The sequence below is a fragment of the Trachinotus anak genome, unplaced genomic scaffold (assembly GCF_046630095.1).
Source record: "Trachinotus anak isolate AG129_WGS33_773 ecotype Australia unplaced genomic scaffold, CSIRO_AGI_Tana_v1 ptg000002l, whole genome shotgun sequence".
Classification (NCBI taxonomy): Eukaryota; Metazoa; Chordata; class Actinopteri; order Carangiformes; family Carangidae; genus Trachinotus; species Trachinotus anak.
This window is the reverse complement of record NW_027273853.1, coordinates 22192551-22211040: the sequence shown is the minus strand read 5'-3', so window position 1 is coordinate 22211040 and position 18490 is coordinate 22192551. Positions and strand designations below refer to the sequence as shown.

The 18490-nt window shown below is 39.8% G+C and overlaps 1 protein-coding gene across 3 annotated transcripts in view; it reads right to left on the bottom strand.

Moving 5' to 3' along the window:
- kiaa1549la (KIAA1549-like a) overlaps positions 1–18490 on the bottom strand; it is a 104900-nt gene that overhangs the window by 7019 nt on the left and 79391 nt on the right. For 2 of the 3 annotated variants that reach the window (XM_071506251.1, XM_071506269.1), the window contains 7 exons: positions 14241–14386; positions 8398–8522; positions 6707–6927; positions 4661–4793; positions 2090–2331; positions 1707–1875; positions 411–508 (listed from right to left, as the gene is read on the bottom strand). In XM_071506251.1, coding sequence (XP_071362352.1) covers positions 411–508; positions 1707–1875; positions 2090–2331; positions 4661–4793; positions 6707–6927; positions 8398–8522; positions 14241–14386 — 1134 coding nt within the window. The remainder of the gene's footprint in view (positions 1–410; positions 509–1706; positions 1876–2089; positions 2332–4660; positions 4794–6706; positions 6928–8397; positions 8523–14240; positions 14387–18490) is intronic. The other variant, XM_071506259.1, reaches the window with a different exon arrangement.

Here is an 18490-nt window from a genome sequence, read left to right as displayed (position 1 = left end):
CTGCTTGCTTCAAACGATGCTGACGAACATATGGGCCTGAGAAAGGGAAGTGAGAGGCAGAGGCAGAGAGTGGATGAGGAGGGCAGAGAGTACAAATGATGCCGATTGATATTCTGATGCTTTGTTTCCACAGTCTACTCTCCTGTGTGCTGTACTGCAGCATTTTGATTGGCTGAGGAGTCCCCGAGGAATGCTTTTAAATGCCATATGTGAACATTTTCTTTAGATTTGATCCCCACATGCTCAACATAGTGGATATTAGAATAATTACTCCAGTCTATATCTTGCCTTTTACAGAGGGCACAGATTGTTCCTTTTATTATTATTATTTATTATTATTTTAATATATTTTCTAATTTGAGTGTCTGTTAGTGTGCATTTGGCTATATTTGTCTGAGTGTGGGTGGTACCGTCGTAGTGAAGTCCCAGGTGGTGGTCCTGGTCTTGAGGGGATCAGTGGCGGGGGCGAACCAATGCCCATATCAGGAAGCTGAGTGAACCGGAAACCCTGCAGGAACCACAAATATAATTTAGACTTGGTGTCTGGTAAGCATCTGGACTCAACTCTGTAAATACAAAATAACCAACACAACCTTGAGCTAAAACTACAATACAAGATGAAGGGACAATGAACCGGGCAACTTCATTTGCTGGTGGGTGTTCAGTCGTCAGTTTCTCTTTAATCTTTGTTAAGCTTTTCCCTTGCTGGTCAGCTGCTGGCCACACGCTGACAGGAGTAACAACAGCTTTTCTCCTTTGACCGCACAGTAACAATTCAGTGAGAATTTATGTAAGAATACAACTTACATGACCCTCTCTAAAAAATGTGTGTAAAAGTCTTTATAAAACCTAAATATGTATGACCTTGACACTAAGAGGCTTTATTCATTTACCAGCGATATTAGGCCAGCTTCCACTTGCTCTGCACGGTTTTTACTTGCAGTAGATTATATGACAACATGTAAAGTAAAAGATGCTGGTGAGAGGTGAACCCACAGAGAATCATTATCCGGTGTGTTTTAGTGCCTTTCAGCCCATGTTTTGGTTTTACGACCAGAAGCTTTATTGTTCTGGTTCACTCTCACTGCTCTCACCAGCGTTGTTTCCAGCAGCAGCTGTATTCAGCTGAAAAGCTTTAAAAACCCCACTGTGTGCTACCTACCCAGCACCAAATGGCTGACAAAGTTAGACACTAACTGGCGAAGACAGAGGTAGTGGAGCAGCTGAAGAGCCAAATTATTTCCCTCGGAGAGTAAAAACCATAGACCATAAGAGTGAATATTGGACTTCCATTTATCAAGTGGACCAAAATGCCCAAATGTCTGCTCCAAAACGATGCTAATGTTACTCATGTCAACTGGATTTGTAAGCAACTGTCACTCTGACTCTTACAGTTTGATAACTTCCCTTAATTGTAATCAATGTAACTTTAACTTAATACTACAGTTTGTTTCTTTTGTTTCTCTTCCCCTTGCTGTGAATGTTTTTTATAGGAAAGACATGGCTGTTGAATTTCGTAAATGCAATTTTTCCAGTGCTGTGAGCACCAGATATAAAACCCCATTGTCCTCCACAGTGGAGACACAGATATCTCAAACCTTGAACAAAAAGGACTAAACTATCTGCACAGTTCGATGCAACTACAGGCAAGTTTTTTGTTCATCTGTTTGGGTAAACAGATCCTATAACCTCCATGTAGTGCTTACTGGTTTGGGCAGGCTGCACTGATGCATTTCCTCATAGCCCATGCTCCTCTGCCTGCCTCCACAGGGATGGTTCATTGTCCCTGGGGCACTGGTCACCCCGTCACTGTAGTGGCTGGTGTGGGAGGGGTTGTAAGCGCTGTGGGCATGGTGGTGGTGATGGTGGTGGCTGCTGATGAGAGACAGGAAAGTTAACGAAAAAGAAGCAGAGATGTTCAGATGAATCTACTGTACTTTTTGAAAAGCAGCTAGGGAATGTGCTGCCCACACTTCCACTGAGGTCAGACCGGGATGTCAGGGCACCTCTCTCTTTTCTTTCCTACACAATTCTGTAAATCATGCAGATGTGCGAAGAAATAAATCATCTCTGAAAAACATGAATTTACTTGGTTGGAGGGGAAGGTGGGTCATGGTCCGGAGGTGCCAAACTGAAGGCGTTGCCTAGCAACATATGCATCTGCGTGCGGACCTCGTCAATGGATGGCTGAGAGCTGAGTGTGGAGGAGTCTGAGCCGCGGTGAGCTTTGACCCCCAAGCTGCCGTTCCCGGTGCCAGTAGATCCACCTCCGTAGCCCAGAGAGCTCATCAGACGGTCCACATTGGTCTCTTCAAACGGTTCTGGTTCACCCTGTAGAGAGAGGGATAGACAGAGAGGGATAGACAGAGAGAGAGAGAGAGAGAGAGTGAGAGAGAGAGCACAGTCAGCAGGAGAGGAGTGCATTCATCAGCCTGTCCATTCAGTGTTGAGGATATGGACACCAAAGTCACACGTGTTCCTGACAGATCAAGTCACCTTCTCTGACCACCTACTAGATGAACGTCTGACTTCCTCAGAAAGGAAATCTAGACTAAACAATCAGTTTTCTGACTTGTCTATGGGAAAACATCTCTACTTCTCACTTGATTTATTACCTCAGTAAAAGTTTTCCTGATGAGTTTATGGTCTCAACCTCTGGTTTGAATTTTTCTTCAATACGACATGATGTTTATTTTTTAAATTATGGTCCTTTTAGAAGACAATATACGATAAAGCGGAGTATGCATTAGGGCAGGGTGACCGTGTGATTGACAGACTGTACCACACATGGCGACCTGCCTGACAATCAGGATAGAGTACGGAGCAGGTCAGGTCCACTCCTCACTCCTCCTCAGCTTCTCATCCAAATTTGATTTCTTCTGGTTTCAAAAACCAAGGTGGCGGTGGCTAAATTACAAACTCCAGGCTTCAAAACGGCAGTTACCAAACCAATGGTTGATGTCACGGTGGGTTGCCACTTGGTTTCAACATTTATAACACTAGTTCCAAACCTTTTTATCTGATGTGCCCCTTCAACCCCATCTGTATCAAATGTTCAAAAAGGATTTAATTGTAAATGTGACGGTAGTTTTTCACACAAGCATGGTGATCAATGTTTACATCTTTTTTAGTGGATTAGGGGCGGTTGTGGCTCTGGTAGAACGGGTCATCCATCAATGAGAAGGTCTGTGGTTCAATCCCCAGCTCCTCCAGTCCAAATATCTAAGTATCCCTGAATCCTTAGCTGCCCCTGACGGCTGTTCCATCAGTGTATGAGTTGTGTATGGGTGTGATGTAGGAATGTGTGAGTGAAAGGGGGGGTGTGATAAGTTCAGGGCTGGTTAATATCACGATATTAATGAGAACATTTTCCAGTATTGAGAGATATTACATTACATGCTAAATTTATGCAAAATCATATTGAATATCAGACATCAAAAAACATCAATAACTTATGTTGTCAGTTTTTAATTAAAATTTGCTCTGAACAGTGTAATAAGATAACAAAATCTGATCTAAACTGATAAATGATGTGAAATTTTTACCCAACCCTGACACACAATCCAAAACAGCTAACACACACACACTCACACACATAAGCATGAAGCAGGCAAATCAACTATAGCCCCAAACCTGAATACAGAATACAGCAGGCTAGTTATAGCAACAACTCTAAAGCATGAAAACCAAACCGATAAGATATAGTGTGTACCTGCTGCACACATACACACAAATACATGCTCATGCACAAACACACTCTGCTCCCCTTCTGCCTTTTCAAAGAGTTTGGCGCATCCAAAGCTATTAACTGCTATCGAGCTTCCCATCTGAATCCATGAATAGGCTATAATCATATTCAGAGTCATTGACATTCAGCTAGGTAACACCGATGCTGCTGTTACTGCAGTGAAGCAGAGAAGCAGCATTTAGAGAGTTCACTCATTTCGTCTCCATTTTATCTCCTGCTCTCTCCGTCTTTCTTTCTCTTTTCTCCATCGTTTGCTCTCTTTAAAATGAAGGAATCGTTCTTTCTCTAATCATTTTGTCATTTCCCTCCTTCTCCTTCTTACTTTCTCTATGTCTTTATCTTTCTGTTTGGTGTAGGTTTATAGTTTGAAAGGTAATTTGTTAATCCTCTAGGTGTGAGCTCAGAGTGTCAGAGCTAGAGTAAAGGAGGGAAAGAAAGGATTAAAGTTATAAATTCTCTCAGCAGATTATTTTATTAGTTTGACAAAGTGGCAGAGCTTTCCTTCGCCACGACCATCATGTGACCCATTTGGAAGAGGAAGGATTCAGCCAAGGTTTCATCATTTCCCTGTATGACTCACCTGGTCAGAGGTTGAACCTGAGCTTACAGTTTTTTACAGAATCTAACTTCAAATTTCTTTGCATTGCTACCAGTCTTGGTAGCAAGTATTTTACTGAATTTCTGTAGCAGCACCATCCTCCACCCACAGATCCTTTGTTCTGGTTAAAACTTCAGGGTTATAGATGTAGTTGCTTCAAATCACTGACATTTTTAAAACCCATTATGATTTTATCTCTGTGGCCTTTCCTGCACCTGACATGTTGTGCTGGTCTCTACTGGCCTTAAGTCTGGCTCAGTGTTTTAAAACACTGTAAAGAACATTCAAGGTACATAAACTTTCGGTTTACTCACATCATAGCCATTGTTACGAATGCCCCGTCTGGATCTTTCTCTCAGCACCAGCAGGTCCATCTCTGTCTCCACTGGGCTCGGGCTGCTCAGAGACTGTCTGCTCCAGTAGGTGGGCTCCCGTGGGTGGGAGTACCTGGTAGACAGGTGTGAGAAAAAAACACTTTTAACACTGCAACTTAGGCTCAGGGCCATATGTGCTGCTGATGACTCTTATGTTCTTTGTATTTTGGAGGAGGGAGAATTTCGGGGGTTAAGAAACAAATGGTTTATATGTAACAAATTGAACATGTACATGGTGGGATCTTTAAAGTCCAATTCCAGTATTTCTATACTTAATGTCTTTAGGCAGGTTTGGAGAGAGGTTTGAGAAAAAGGACGATTTGAAAGCTTTTTATGTAGGTCAGTAATATTTAATATGATTCATCTGTAAAAATCACGGTGCATTTGTTTTGGTTAAATACAAAACAACTGTGGAGTAAATTGTCATGATTGATTACTGATCATATCTATGTTCACTTTAATTAAGTTTGGATTCACTCAGTACTGTAGAAATTCTTGTTCCTGGTTTTACCTGATTAATTCAATTGTTTTTGTGGCCACATTTAAATCAAAATTTACAAGCACGAAGCCAAAGGTTCCTGAGTTGATTATCTGTGTCATACAGTACATTTCATCTACAGTATAACTCAATGTAGAACCAAACTAGAATTACTGAATCACTGTTGTTTTCCTCCACCAACCAGTCAAATTGCAGTGAATATGGTCACAATTTCCCCTTCCTGAGTTAGAATGGCCAGAGGTGTTTTTGCATATGTCACAGTGAATTTGACCTCTGATCATTTGGATATAAAATGTCATCATGTCATCATTTCATCCTGTTAGATTAGATTATTACCATAATTAGCATATGAATTTGTGAGTTATGGCCAAAAATGCAACTTGTGAGGTCACAGTGACCTTGACCTCTGACCACCAAATTCATTCAATCAGTTGATTATTGAGTCCAAGTGAATGTTTGTGCCAAATTTGAAGAAATACCCTCAAGGTGTTACTGAAATATCACGTAATATCACTGACTGTCGGAGGTGCAGAGGCATACAAAAGCTGCACAGTCAATACAAGAAATTTTGTTCCATCATCCTCCTCCGATTGCTTGCTGTATACTTCTTATATTTGCTTTAACACAGTTTATGGGGAAACTAAACGTGTCAATTGAGTAAATGGACAGTGATTAAAGCAGAATTTAATTTAGGCAAATAAGGAAAATGTTGAGGTCTCAGAGCAGATGAAATTATTTTCTCTCGTATAAAAACAACTTCATGATTTAGACAGATTGTTTTACTGCTGCTTAATGGGTTAGAGTTGAGGTTATTAAAAAAGCAAAGACGTGCTTGTCTTTGCCTGAACAGCAGATACAAGAATTCATGAACTGTGTCAAGGTTGAATGTGTTAAATCAGTTGGTGACAAAAGGAAGCAAAACAGGCACTTATCTGCATGGACTGTAAAATATTAATGTGCTGATTTAAAATCATCAACTTTCACTATTCACTCACTCCTTAAATGTTGCTTAGCAACTATTCTCTCCAGCTACAGATCAGCAGTAGATCTATATCTTGTGGTGAAATAAATGCAGTTCAAATAAGATTAATTCTGCCTAGTCAGTTAAAGCTCTTACTTTAATAGTCTATTCCTTGAATAATGATAAAATGAAATGGGACAAAAACAGAATAATTTCATAGTCTTCAATAATGAACTAGATGTATACTTTTAAACTAAACTCTAATCCTCTAATTTTGGGATTGTCAAACACTTGTACATGACTGTCACATTTGGTGAGATGTTGTCCCAATGTTGGGATATACTTTTTGTGGTTGATCCTTTTGATTTGTTTAACCATCTTCAGTGTAGTTCAGGCCAAAGAAGGCTCTGATTAGAGAGATGTTCTGATATGTTCGATCATGTTATGCATTTAATCATATCCAAATTAAATAATTTCACATTTTTCTTGTATCTCTCACTAACCTTACTATTGTCTGCTGCCATACCTCTTATGACATCCTGCAAAGGAGGCCCTCTTCTCCTCTGCAGTCATTGGCTCCTTGACCCCATTGTCGTGACGACTATGCCTGGTGTCACGGTGACTGTAAGCATGGCTGCTGCTCTCAGACAGCGAGAACTCTCCGTAGCCTTTTCTTCGGGCCTTCTGACGCAGTTTGTTCCTGTAGTGCTCGATGTCCGACTTCTGCTTCAGCCCACCATGGTTTGCCTGCAGACAGAAAATTCAAGTATTAAATTCGAGTAATCAAATCATCAGGTTCCATATGCAGAGGGGCAACCAACTGAGTGATGTTTTAATTTTGTATGATGAACTCCTTAAGTTTTGAAACTTTGTCTTTGTCCTTTTTCTCTGGTGCTAAGAGAGAATGATGTGTTTTAAGAAACATCCCCTGCAGCCCGATAATCAGAGAGAGTGACACGCCCTGATCATGATATTTTCTGCTTATGTAAACCAGTCAGTTGCAGAGGAAGTGGAAAACCAGAGAGCCCCAGAGGGGACTTTCTGGTCTTATGTTAATAGATGAAGGGATAATCTATTGTCAGCCTGTGTATTGCTGTCTCAGCTGCAAAGAGGTGCAGAGGGGTTGATGTGAAAAAAGGAGGGAGGGGAGGAAAAGAGTGAGAGGTGTGACAGACTGGGTGGGACAAAAGTGAAAATAAGGGTGAGGAAATTACTCTAGCAACAACAGTTAAATTCTGTATCAATGTGTCGCAAGTAGAATAAATAATACTAACCCTACCTCGCTATCTATTTTAAAGGCCCCAGAATGTATAAAGGTAGATTACCATATGTTTTTTGATTATAAAGCAGGTCTAGGTTCTATATTAATACTGTGAAAGTATTAAACCCTCAGAAATGCACACAGTCTGTATTCAGAAACTAAGCATTAAAACGAGCTGTCAGGACTTCTAGAACTTTGTGATGTCACAACAAAGCAGTCACCGCCCTCAGCCACGCCCCAAGCCCTGCTGACCCGAACCCAACAACCAACCTTGCAGGATTTGGTTTATCTGAGTGTTTACCTGAAATCTGCTATATTTTTATTTGATCATTCAGAAATCAGTGAGCCAGTCAGAAAGGCTCAGAGCCTCTCTTCTGATTGGCTTTCAACCATGTATCCATCATTTTATCTTACCACTTCAATTGTTTAACCATGACCTTTAGATAATTTAACCATTTATCCATTACTTTTAGCAACTATTACAATATTTATCTTTTTGCTAGCTTCACTGTTTAGACTTCTCTGATGACTTGTTGACTAGTCATGCATTCTTAGTCACAACAAGTAATGCCCTGGTGTTACAGCTGACTCAATATGTGAATATATATCTAATATATTTATATTTAATCAGATTTTTTAAAACTAGTTGAGGTACAACACAATCTTCCCTGGCAGCTCCAGAAGTATGCCCTGTTTGGAGTCACTAACGTAAAGCATCAACAGTTCCAAATATAAACATGAACCGAAGGATATGTGTGACAAATATCTGCCACACTATGTGATGACCAAATTCCTCTGCAAGTGTTAGTGTGACTCACGATGATGATGATGTTCTAGTTTTCGTTCTGTCCTATACTGTCAACACTGCAGACTCAACTCAAAGCTGAGTGTGATTAAGCCTTCAGGGTGTGTGTACATTATGTATACAGGATGTGTACGTGCATGTGGAGACTCACCTCCCCGTTGAGGACCACAGAGTCTTGGCTGTGGGAGGAGGAGGAGGGGTAGGAGTAGGTTGGCTGGGCCGTCATGGGTTTAATGGTGATGAGACGCAGAGAGCCTGAATGGTCCTCATATGGGTCTGAGAAGAAGAGAAAGACAAATAGGTTAGTAATAAGCAGACAGTAACAGTCCTCCCAGGAAGCTGTGACGTTGCAATCATAGGAATTATCACAATTTCTACCAATATCTACATAATTTACATTTGCTATTTCGTCTAGTCCTCTGAGTATGATGTCAAACTACAGGAAAAGGTTTGCATTATTAGCATTTTGGCCCTACAATGAATGCACTGTCCTCTGTTCAGGAGCATTTTTGTGAAATATGCTTACTGTCAGAGCGTTAAATAAAAAGATCAATACCTCTCTCAGGTCTGTACAGTAAACATGAAGCTACAGTCTGGAGTCTGTTAGCTTAGTACAACAAGCCTGGCTCTGTCTGAAAGTAACAACATCCATCTACCAGCACCCCTGAAGCTCACTTATTGACCGATTAGACCTCATTTGCTGAATCTGTACAAAAACTTATGTGTAAGAACAACAAGTTATGGCTTTACATTGTGGTTATGTGCAGAGCCAGGCTGTTCCTGACTTTACGTGAGTCAGACATAGTCCTATGTGAACATACAGCTATGAGGGTGGTATCATTTTCCTGATCTTAATCTCAGCAAGAAAGCACTCTGTCCATGAGTATTTTGTTTTCCCAAATACAAAAATGTGTTTGTGTTTCGCTGGAAATTGAGATTTGAATGGAGTTTATTGATAGCCAGCATTGCTTTTAGCTGGTGAGTTGTGTTGCTTAATTTGCCACTTGTTATGTGCAGTTAATATTTAAAAAATGTAAAGTATGGATACTCTGGTACTGTATCCAGTCTGGTAAATGATAAATGTGCAGAAAAGAGAAAACAAATAAGAACCAAACTCTTGAGATCTAAACAGGTCTACAGCGAGAGCGGTATGTACAGTATATTAGGTGTGTGAGACAAAGGTATGTTATGGTGTTTCCTGTTATTTCCATGCTTACATTGGCCCTACCATGCAGTCATATCCTCCAAAATAATGAGATCTTTCTCATTTTGCCTCTAATGTAAGGTTTTGTTTGTAAGGTTTTATTTGTCATGGCAACTCTAAAAAATTACATTAGAGCAATAATACATTAGACATTTTGTTTAGGTCCCATTATTCAGGATTTGAATCAAAATCAACTCTGCAGTTTTCTGTTGCTCCCCTGCCGAGAAAACATCAGCTGTATGTGGCGTGTCCTCTGATGCTCTTACATGCAGCTCTCTGTATTTATGCGTGCATGTTATTGCAGGGAGCAGCAGATGGACAGTGTTGTGTTGTACTGGGTCCACTGTGACTCACTGCCTGACTGACATCATATGGCAGACTGCTTCATTATAGGGCTACAACAGTCTGCCATTAACTCAGCTCCAAATCCACACTGTCACCATTCATCCTGTGCTGGAGCTCAGGCGGCTTTATTTGTTGCTGTTCCTGTGCCGCCCATCAGAGTGTGACAGTTAAGGTCAGGACAGGCGGCGTCATGAGCAGCAGCAGAGGCTGTGAACCAGATTGGAAACCACGACAGCACATGTAGATAACGCGCACTCTGAACACTGGCTGTGTTCAGAGAAAGATCACAGCAGATGTCAAACACTGGCCTTTTGTCTTTCACACACACTTAAAGTGTTTTCCTGAGATGACTGAGTTGTGTTAGAACACACTGAATCTGATTATGATTCCTAAATTACATGTTTACATTACCAGAATAAAATAAGTTTGTCTTGCAGCCACTGTTACTAAGAGCAGGTGTTTTTTGTACATGGGGAGATAAACATTGTGACTCATTTAACAATCTGCTTGTTGACTGTGACTGTTTACTGCTTTATGTTTGCAGTGATCTACTTATTGCTTACCGGCATGAAGATTAGTTCTGTGGCCACACTAGCCATGTGGCTACAAGGATGGTAATGTTGGTCTGCTATTTAAAGATGAGTAAAGTACCATGTATAACATTTCAATCTTTCAGATTACAGAAATACCAGTGTCACTGATCTTTAGCTGTACAGAAAAATTCAGTTTGATCTACACCAGGACCTTTGATGCATGTCATCCTCCTGTTCTCTCCCCTTCACCCATTTCTCTGTATTTTTACCTATTAAAGGTGAATTACTATAAATCTAAATATATTACTACAAATTATCTAGAATTGTAATAAAAAAATAATCCCAGAGCTTTTTCCAGGCTTGTGGAGCTTAAAGAAGGTGAGTAAATGGAGACTAATCCCTCTGATGAAGAAACTCACACCTCGCTACAGCAGTACAGATGTTAATAAATACACCATCCACCAACCAACAGCATCCATTCTGTTTTATTTGCTCATTTTCCTGCAGCATCTGCGACTGATTAATGAGATGTAATTATGTCTTTTATCAGTGTGCTATCATCATTAAACACACTACACTGATCCTAAATAAGCTTACAAATAACATATTCGTGGGAAATGAAAACCACTAAATTAAAAGGTGTCCTTGCACAGTTAAATGTGTTTTATCCTTACAGTACAGAGCCTCCTTCATCAGCACCAGTCTTTTTAATATAAGTCAAGGTGAACTATCATTAAGTTGATCTGAAACATCATTAAGTTGATCTAATACCACAGTGGAACCACAGCTAAAGATATCCACAGTGTATCAAAAACTACCTGAAAAGGATGATATCCTTTACAGCCCTCATCTACCTACACAAACATACACACACACACACATGCCTCTGCTATACATCTGAGTTCATTCTAACCCATCCCCATACTAGTGTTAGAGAACACCACAGCTTTCTGCTCCACAGCTCAGATGCTGGTTTAATATAAAATCTAAATCAAAATAATAATGGAGACCACGTTCATGTCTGTACACTCATTATGAACTGAGCCTGCAGCTGGTGAGCTTTGTGTCCCTGTAAAATCATAACTGCACACAGGTTAAAGAAGATACATTCATTATTGAGCTTTAGAGGTGATAGTAGGAGTATTTTTGAAATGCGGATAGAGAAAGGCCAGCTGTTTTACCCTGCTTCCAGACATCATGCTAAGCTAAGCTAATCAGCTCCTGTTTCCAGCTCCATATTTAGCATGCAGAAATGAGATTGGAATCAATCTTGGCAGAAAAGTGGTTTTCCCATGTCGATTTTCAAATGTCAAACTGTTCCTGTAACCCGGCGATGAGATCACTGTGAGAGGATCAGATTTAAAGCAAAAGGGCAACCTGAGCAGCAAACATAGACTGGAGAAAAAAAAAGTACTGTATCTGTAGGCAACTTTTGCAAAGTTATCCTGTTGAATAGCTGAAGTTCCTGTGTGATTATTTTCATCTTTTAATCTCCACTTTATTTGATTGTATTTTATGTGATTTTATGTGCAGTCATTCTTTCTCTCTGAATTGCACGTCAATGCTTCTTGTGTGGATTTACACTTTTATTAATCTTTCATTTTCTTTAACAGTGCTCCAGTGTACAGTCTGTTCTCCTCCTTTCTCTTTCTTTTCTGGAAACATTAATTCTGTCCATCTCCCACTCTCTGTGAACAGTAGTGAGAAAATGAAACAATTACTCAACCCCCTCCTCCCCTCCTCTGGGGTGTTCATTCATTCGCTTGCATAAACACTATAAATCACACAAATTACTGTGAACACTGGTTTGCTGATGCACAAGAGATTGAAAATCCCAGTGTCCTAGAATGTCACTGAACAGAAGCAACGCTGCAGCGTCATCAGTGATCAGAGAAATGTTTATGCAACCAATTGTGAGTCTGCAGAGCTGGAAAAAGATCTGCCTGGTTTTCCATTGAACAAGAAGATGTAGTACAGTCACTGCCACCACTGGTAACAGGTAGTGTGGATGAGAGCATGTGAAGCCCATAATCCTGAGTCTGAAAATGACTATTTTCTTTTCTTTTCTATTTTTTTTTTTGTAGTCTATTTTGTTTTGCAGCAAAGCATCGTTCCAACCAACTGACATAAATGTTGTTAACTTGCTAAGATTCTAAGATTCCCTAAAATAACTCAATTACTGCAGGTGGATGTTGCAAGTTGTGGAGTTCTCCATTTGCTGTCAAGGTGCAGCTCTAATAAATGGCATATTACATTTGAATATACTGATAGAGAAATTATACTAATACTGAAAAAAATCTCAGTACTCTTTGTAAGTTTAAAAAGTTTAAAGTTTAAAATCGATGCAGTAGAACCAGAGATAACATTTTATTTCACACATTCCTCTTCTGTGTTAAAACCTGAATCCTACATTAGCCTCAATGCAGCTCAGTCTCTGACGGTTCAGTCAGAGTTTTGGGAGAACAGCTGCATTAAGCTCATCCACACCTCTCACCATTTTTGTGGCAATTTGTTCACTTAGTAGCTGGCAAGCTATGTAGGAAAGCAGCATTACTCCTACCACTGTGCTTTACTACTGCGACGTGTCAAATTGTTTATCATGAAAAAAGCCTACTGATTTTCAAAACCAGCACCAAAACAACTCTGTGCGCTGGAGCGTGGCTGAAGCTACATTATGAAGAAAACACATGTGAACAAATAGAAATGTTATCTGTGTGTAACTCGGGTCAGCTTCCAGATATTGCCTAGTTTTTTTTTTGCTTGATCAGCTCTGTAGGATTGATCATGTTTACTAATGCTGTCCTGGGTGCGCTAGCTAAAAAGACAAAGTGTCTGAAGGAGGATAAACATTAGTTAGAGCTCACAATCTGGCAACCCAAATGTTTTTCTTGTTGATGCACATCAGTAATAAGAAAATGACTGATGAAACATTTATAAAGCCGGTAGTTACAGCTTGGAAGCTTTTTATAAAGGTTATCTTATTAAAAAGCACTCCCCCAGACTATGACCAACGGTAAAATAGTGTTTGTTTGTTTGTTTTGTTTGAATGTAAGTATGTACTGTAAGTATGTTTGAGTAGTGTCATATTGTATTGTGTGTGTTTTGTGTTTAAACTGCTTGGGATTAACTAGATGGAAATAATTGCTGATATACCCAGAATCTCAATGTAAAGATGGGGAAAGAAGTAATCCTTTTATTTAAATGACTGGGCCAATATGTTTTTAACAGCTACATGTTGTATCTTTTCTCCCAGGATGAGGAGTCACAGGTCTAACAACCCGTCATTTTTCAAATACATAAACCATGTGCTGTGGGTTTAATGGATTTGAATAACACCAAACATGTGTCACAACTCTTTCCACCCACTGCCTTGTCTTTTCTCTGAGATTGCACTCAAAAGTAATTTGATGCAATGCTCAAGAACATGCAGTGTGAACCGCTGGCTGTGAAAACACCTGAAAACTGAAATACAAACTCTTTTTTGGTTTAGGTAATATTAGTAATCACTGTGTGTGTATAAGTGTGTGAGTATAGAGACACGTGAGAGTGTGTGCTATGAGTATGTGAGTTGTCACTGACAGTTATGTGATGCAGCAGCAGTATGAGTATGAGTGTTCACTCTTTCTGTTCATGTGCACTTCACCAGCTCATATCAACCACCCTTTAGGTAAAATACCATGTGCAAATGTGTGTGTACATCATAAGTGTTATAATTGTGTGTACATGGGTTAGGTTTGTGTATGTTTGTTTTACTTTTTGGTGATCAGCACTTCTTTATTGGCATGGCAGACTGACTGCCTCCTCAGTATAATAACCTCATCCTCATTCTTTGTCTTTTTTCTCTATCTTTAAACCCCTCTCCATCTTTCTTTGCTTACACCCCCTCTACCTCCTCTTCCTCCTCCTCCTCACCGTTGGTGCTCCTCTTGTGCAGCTCCTCCTTGCCGTTCTTGCTACTGCTGCCGGTCGCCGTCCTACGGGCTGACGAGCTCTTGCTGGTATTCAGCTTTCCTGAGCCGTTACTCGACACCGAGCCGTCCTCCTCACTTGGCAACCGTCTGTAGTAGCCATGGCAACAGAAGGAGGTGAGGGAGAGAGGAGAGGGGAGGGGAGGGCTTGTGAGTCTCAGTGGGTACACAAACAGGGCATCATCTGACAGCAACACATTCTCTATCAGCTATATTTTAGTTTTCACAAAATAACATTAATGGAGGATTTCATAAAACAAGAATGATTCACGAGTGCTTTACAAGCCAAAGACATATTGTGTATTGGTCTGTATGGGAATGTGTAGGTGTATAATGGACAAAAACCACATACAAATAATTGACAATGGACTATCTGTGATAGTTTGACTGCCTATTTTCATTTTGCATCTCTGTGTGGTCATTTTGTGTCTCTTTGTGGTGTTTTTGTGTCTCTTTCTGATTGTTTTGTGTCTGTTTATAATCATTTGAGTGACTTTCCCAAGAAATCTTAACAGGCAGCTCATACAGAGGTTCAGGTCCAGGGGCCCTGGGCCTGTATTAGTAGGCCAGTCAGGAGTCCATCCATGATACTTATAAGCCTGCCCCCTGATTCTGCCAGGGGGCAGGAGGGGCTGTGCCATCCATACCCCCCCAGCTCTTTCCGTGGTGTGCAGACAATGAACCAGCAACAGCATGATTCTGGCTCCTGGAAGCTAACATTATCTGCTAACCAGGGAAACCATATGGCTGCATTTGTTGTTAGGTGGTTTGCAATGCAACACGTTTTTGCATTTTTATTAATGGACAGAATTAATCCCACAGAAGTGATGCTGCGTTAAAGCACTGAAAATGAAAGGAGGAACAGGACAAATGTAAAGGACAAGTACAGCAGCAGTGATCCTGATCTTGTTGAGCAGGTTACTCAACAGGCAAGAGCCTTAATGGAGACAGCTCAGTGTCCATGCATGTTACATAAACACACATGCACGCTCACAGGTACACCCAGAAACACACCCATGTTAGCACAATCATCTACAGGAATCAATGAAGTCATGTATGAAGATTCTTGCCTAACACACACCAGGTATGCAAACCATGTGCAAGACACACACACAAACATGCACACACACACACACACACACATACACACACAAACACTCTAACAGCCTCGAGGCATGTAAGCCACAGCAGCTACACAATGTGACAGGCCTGTCTACAGGTGGTGTGAGATGCACAGATCAGTGAGACTCGACAGTAAAGAGCCAGAGGCGAGGCTAACACGCTGTCTGTGTGAAGACATGTGTGCGTGCGTGCGCGCACACACACACACACACACATTAACATAGACACGCTGTGCAGCCATTACACTGGTCAGTCGCTGACTGAGTAACAGTAAAAGGCGCGTGGTATTAAGCAAAGAGCTGGAGGGATGGAGGGAAAAACATGATGTGTGCTCCATGTAAATCTGTCCGGGGAGGCCAGAGAGAGGAGGAGCACGATCAATAATCACACTGAGGGAAAGTTATGTTCACCCCTTTTTTCTTCTCTCTGGAGAAAGCAGTGAGCAGCATAAATGTGTTCCCTATGAAACTGTCCTTCCACTGTCAAGGCAGACAAGTGAACAATCTGCAGCTGAAATAGTTGCTCCTCCCTCTGGCAAAGTTTCACTTGTGTTCGGTTTTCAACAAACAAAAGATGGTCACATCACTCCCTTCTCTTATAGTTTTGTTTGTGAAAAATTTATACAGTCAAAAGTTAACTTCAACAGAATAATGATTGGTACATTTTAGCAAAACCAAATATATAATCAATGATAATCCAAAACAAAAAATCAATGGACGTTCAACACTAAATTATTGGGGTGAAATAATGGACCATAAGCTTTTGTGAAAAACAAAACATTACTGATTTAAAATTTGCAGAGGGTGATTATCAGGAAAGGTTTATTTCAAAATATGTAGTATGCCCATACTGCATTATAGAAAGTTTATAGAAATTCTCTAAACAATTAATAATTCTTGTATTATTTAATTCATGAATAGAGATCCAAGAATAGGAATATGTAGAGAAATATTTATGTTTAGCGCACTTTTTTTTTAGCTGTGTGTCTATGTGTTCAGACCATATGTCTCTGCATCATGTTGATCAAGATTTGTGTCATCCTCCCTGCTCCTTTTTGATCAGGACTGTGTTTTTCATTTTAAATTCACTGTATATTTGATTTGATTTTATTTTCAGCTAGAAGTGTAAATTGAATTGAATTTAGCCATGCTAGCAACTAGCTTGTTTGTCGGTTAACCACTTTGGTCCAGACTGAAATATCTCAACAACAACTGGATTGATTGCCATGTGATTTTGTTTACACATTTAAACATTTCTGTGCACATTTTAGACATTCATGAGAATGGTTGACTTTGGTGATTAACTTTCATGAAAAAAAATTAATTCCTGCTCTGTTTTTCTGAATTAACAAGATCATATCTCAAAGATAACAATCTTGTTTATTCAATAAATAAGAACAGATTTTTTTTTCTCAAGAGAGTGCATCTCAGCTGTAATCTGTGTTTAATACAAATTTTAACATCAGAATCTGATTCAGAATCTGTTTTATCGCCAAGTAGGTTTTAACATACAAGGAATTTGTTTTGGTGTTTTGGTGCAGAACAGTAAACAGATAAAACAACAGACAAAACAGTTAAAAGATAAAAACAATCAAGTACTACAGGAAGATCACTTTAATATAAATAGAAAAAAATAACAATAAAATAAAATAAAATATTTACAATAAGGATGTGGGAAAAATATTATACAAAATTATAAATATCTGCAATAGGAATATGTGCACTGTGAAAATGATAACATGATGACCACAGTACATCTGCTAAACCTCAGCATGTTAACATGGTCATTGTGACTATGTGAGTCTGAAATCAGTCCCTACTTACTGCACAATATATCTACTGTCAGTGTGGTACACTGCTGTCTGCTGACAGAGGGTCATTTAACAGATGTGAAAATTACAGTTGTGCATCTCTATAGTGCAAACTATCAGTGATGATGCAATTCAAAATCAAAATCAAGTATCTAATCCTCACTATAAAGGATATAGAGGATACACTGATATAATGAGTGGATAAAGGAGTCATCTATTTTTACTGTCTTATCTACCTTCTGCCTGCTGATTTAGATCACCAAGCCTGTTGTGCCTGTGCATCTGAAGAGAGGAAATGCACTTCAGAAGTCTTGTTCTCTGTTCATTTACCACCATAAAGTCCAAGGATAATTGCATCCTTTGTTGTTGTTTGGGTGTAAGATTCCCCTTCATCCCACTGCACTGCACCCTGCTCTGGTTAGAAGATGAGATGCTGCGTCATTTTCTAATTAGTCTACACCCAGGTGGGAGAATAGTCTTGATACCTTCGTTAAAAACTGGCTCCCCATAAGATGTATGTGTGGATACATACAGGTTGGTAAAGCTGATTATGATACTATGGCAGCTCTTCCAGCATTGTCATCATTGTTACACTGAAAGGCTCCCTCTGGCATGGCTATAGCCAGGGTTATAAATATACATGTGTTTATCAGCCTTGGGAAGCAAAGCACAACTAATCCCACCTCCATTCATTTTCGTTTAGTGGTGTGTAAAAAAGAGGCTCTGTCTTACATGAGTGTGTATGTGTGTGTATGTGTGTGTGTGTGTGTGTGTGTGTGTATTTCAATGAGAGGAGGCATGGTGCATTTCATTTATGACTCCAAACCTCCTCAAGGAAAGAGGTTGCTGTTGAATGTGGGTGGATAGGTGGGTGTAGCTCATAGTAGAGAAATGTCCAGGGATGGAAAAGTTTAAAAATGTGTTTTCATCTTTCTGTTCTAAACGTTTCTTGTGTTCACGCGTACAAACGATTATAACTCATAATCCTAGTGAAGTCTACTGGGAATAAGACTGTTTTGTAAATTTCGGTAAATATAATTTCAAACTGCGTGATCCTGCCAGATGTTTACTAATCATATTCATCGCTTATGCATAAAAAAGAGGAGACAATGACAAAGAAGATTAGTGCTGGAAAAATGGAAGAGTACAAAAAGACAGATATATATAGAAAAACTGTTGCAGCCTAATTTTTGCAATACCCTCTTCAGTTTTGTAATCTTACATTATCCCAGACATAAACACTGCATAATCCAGCAGGTATC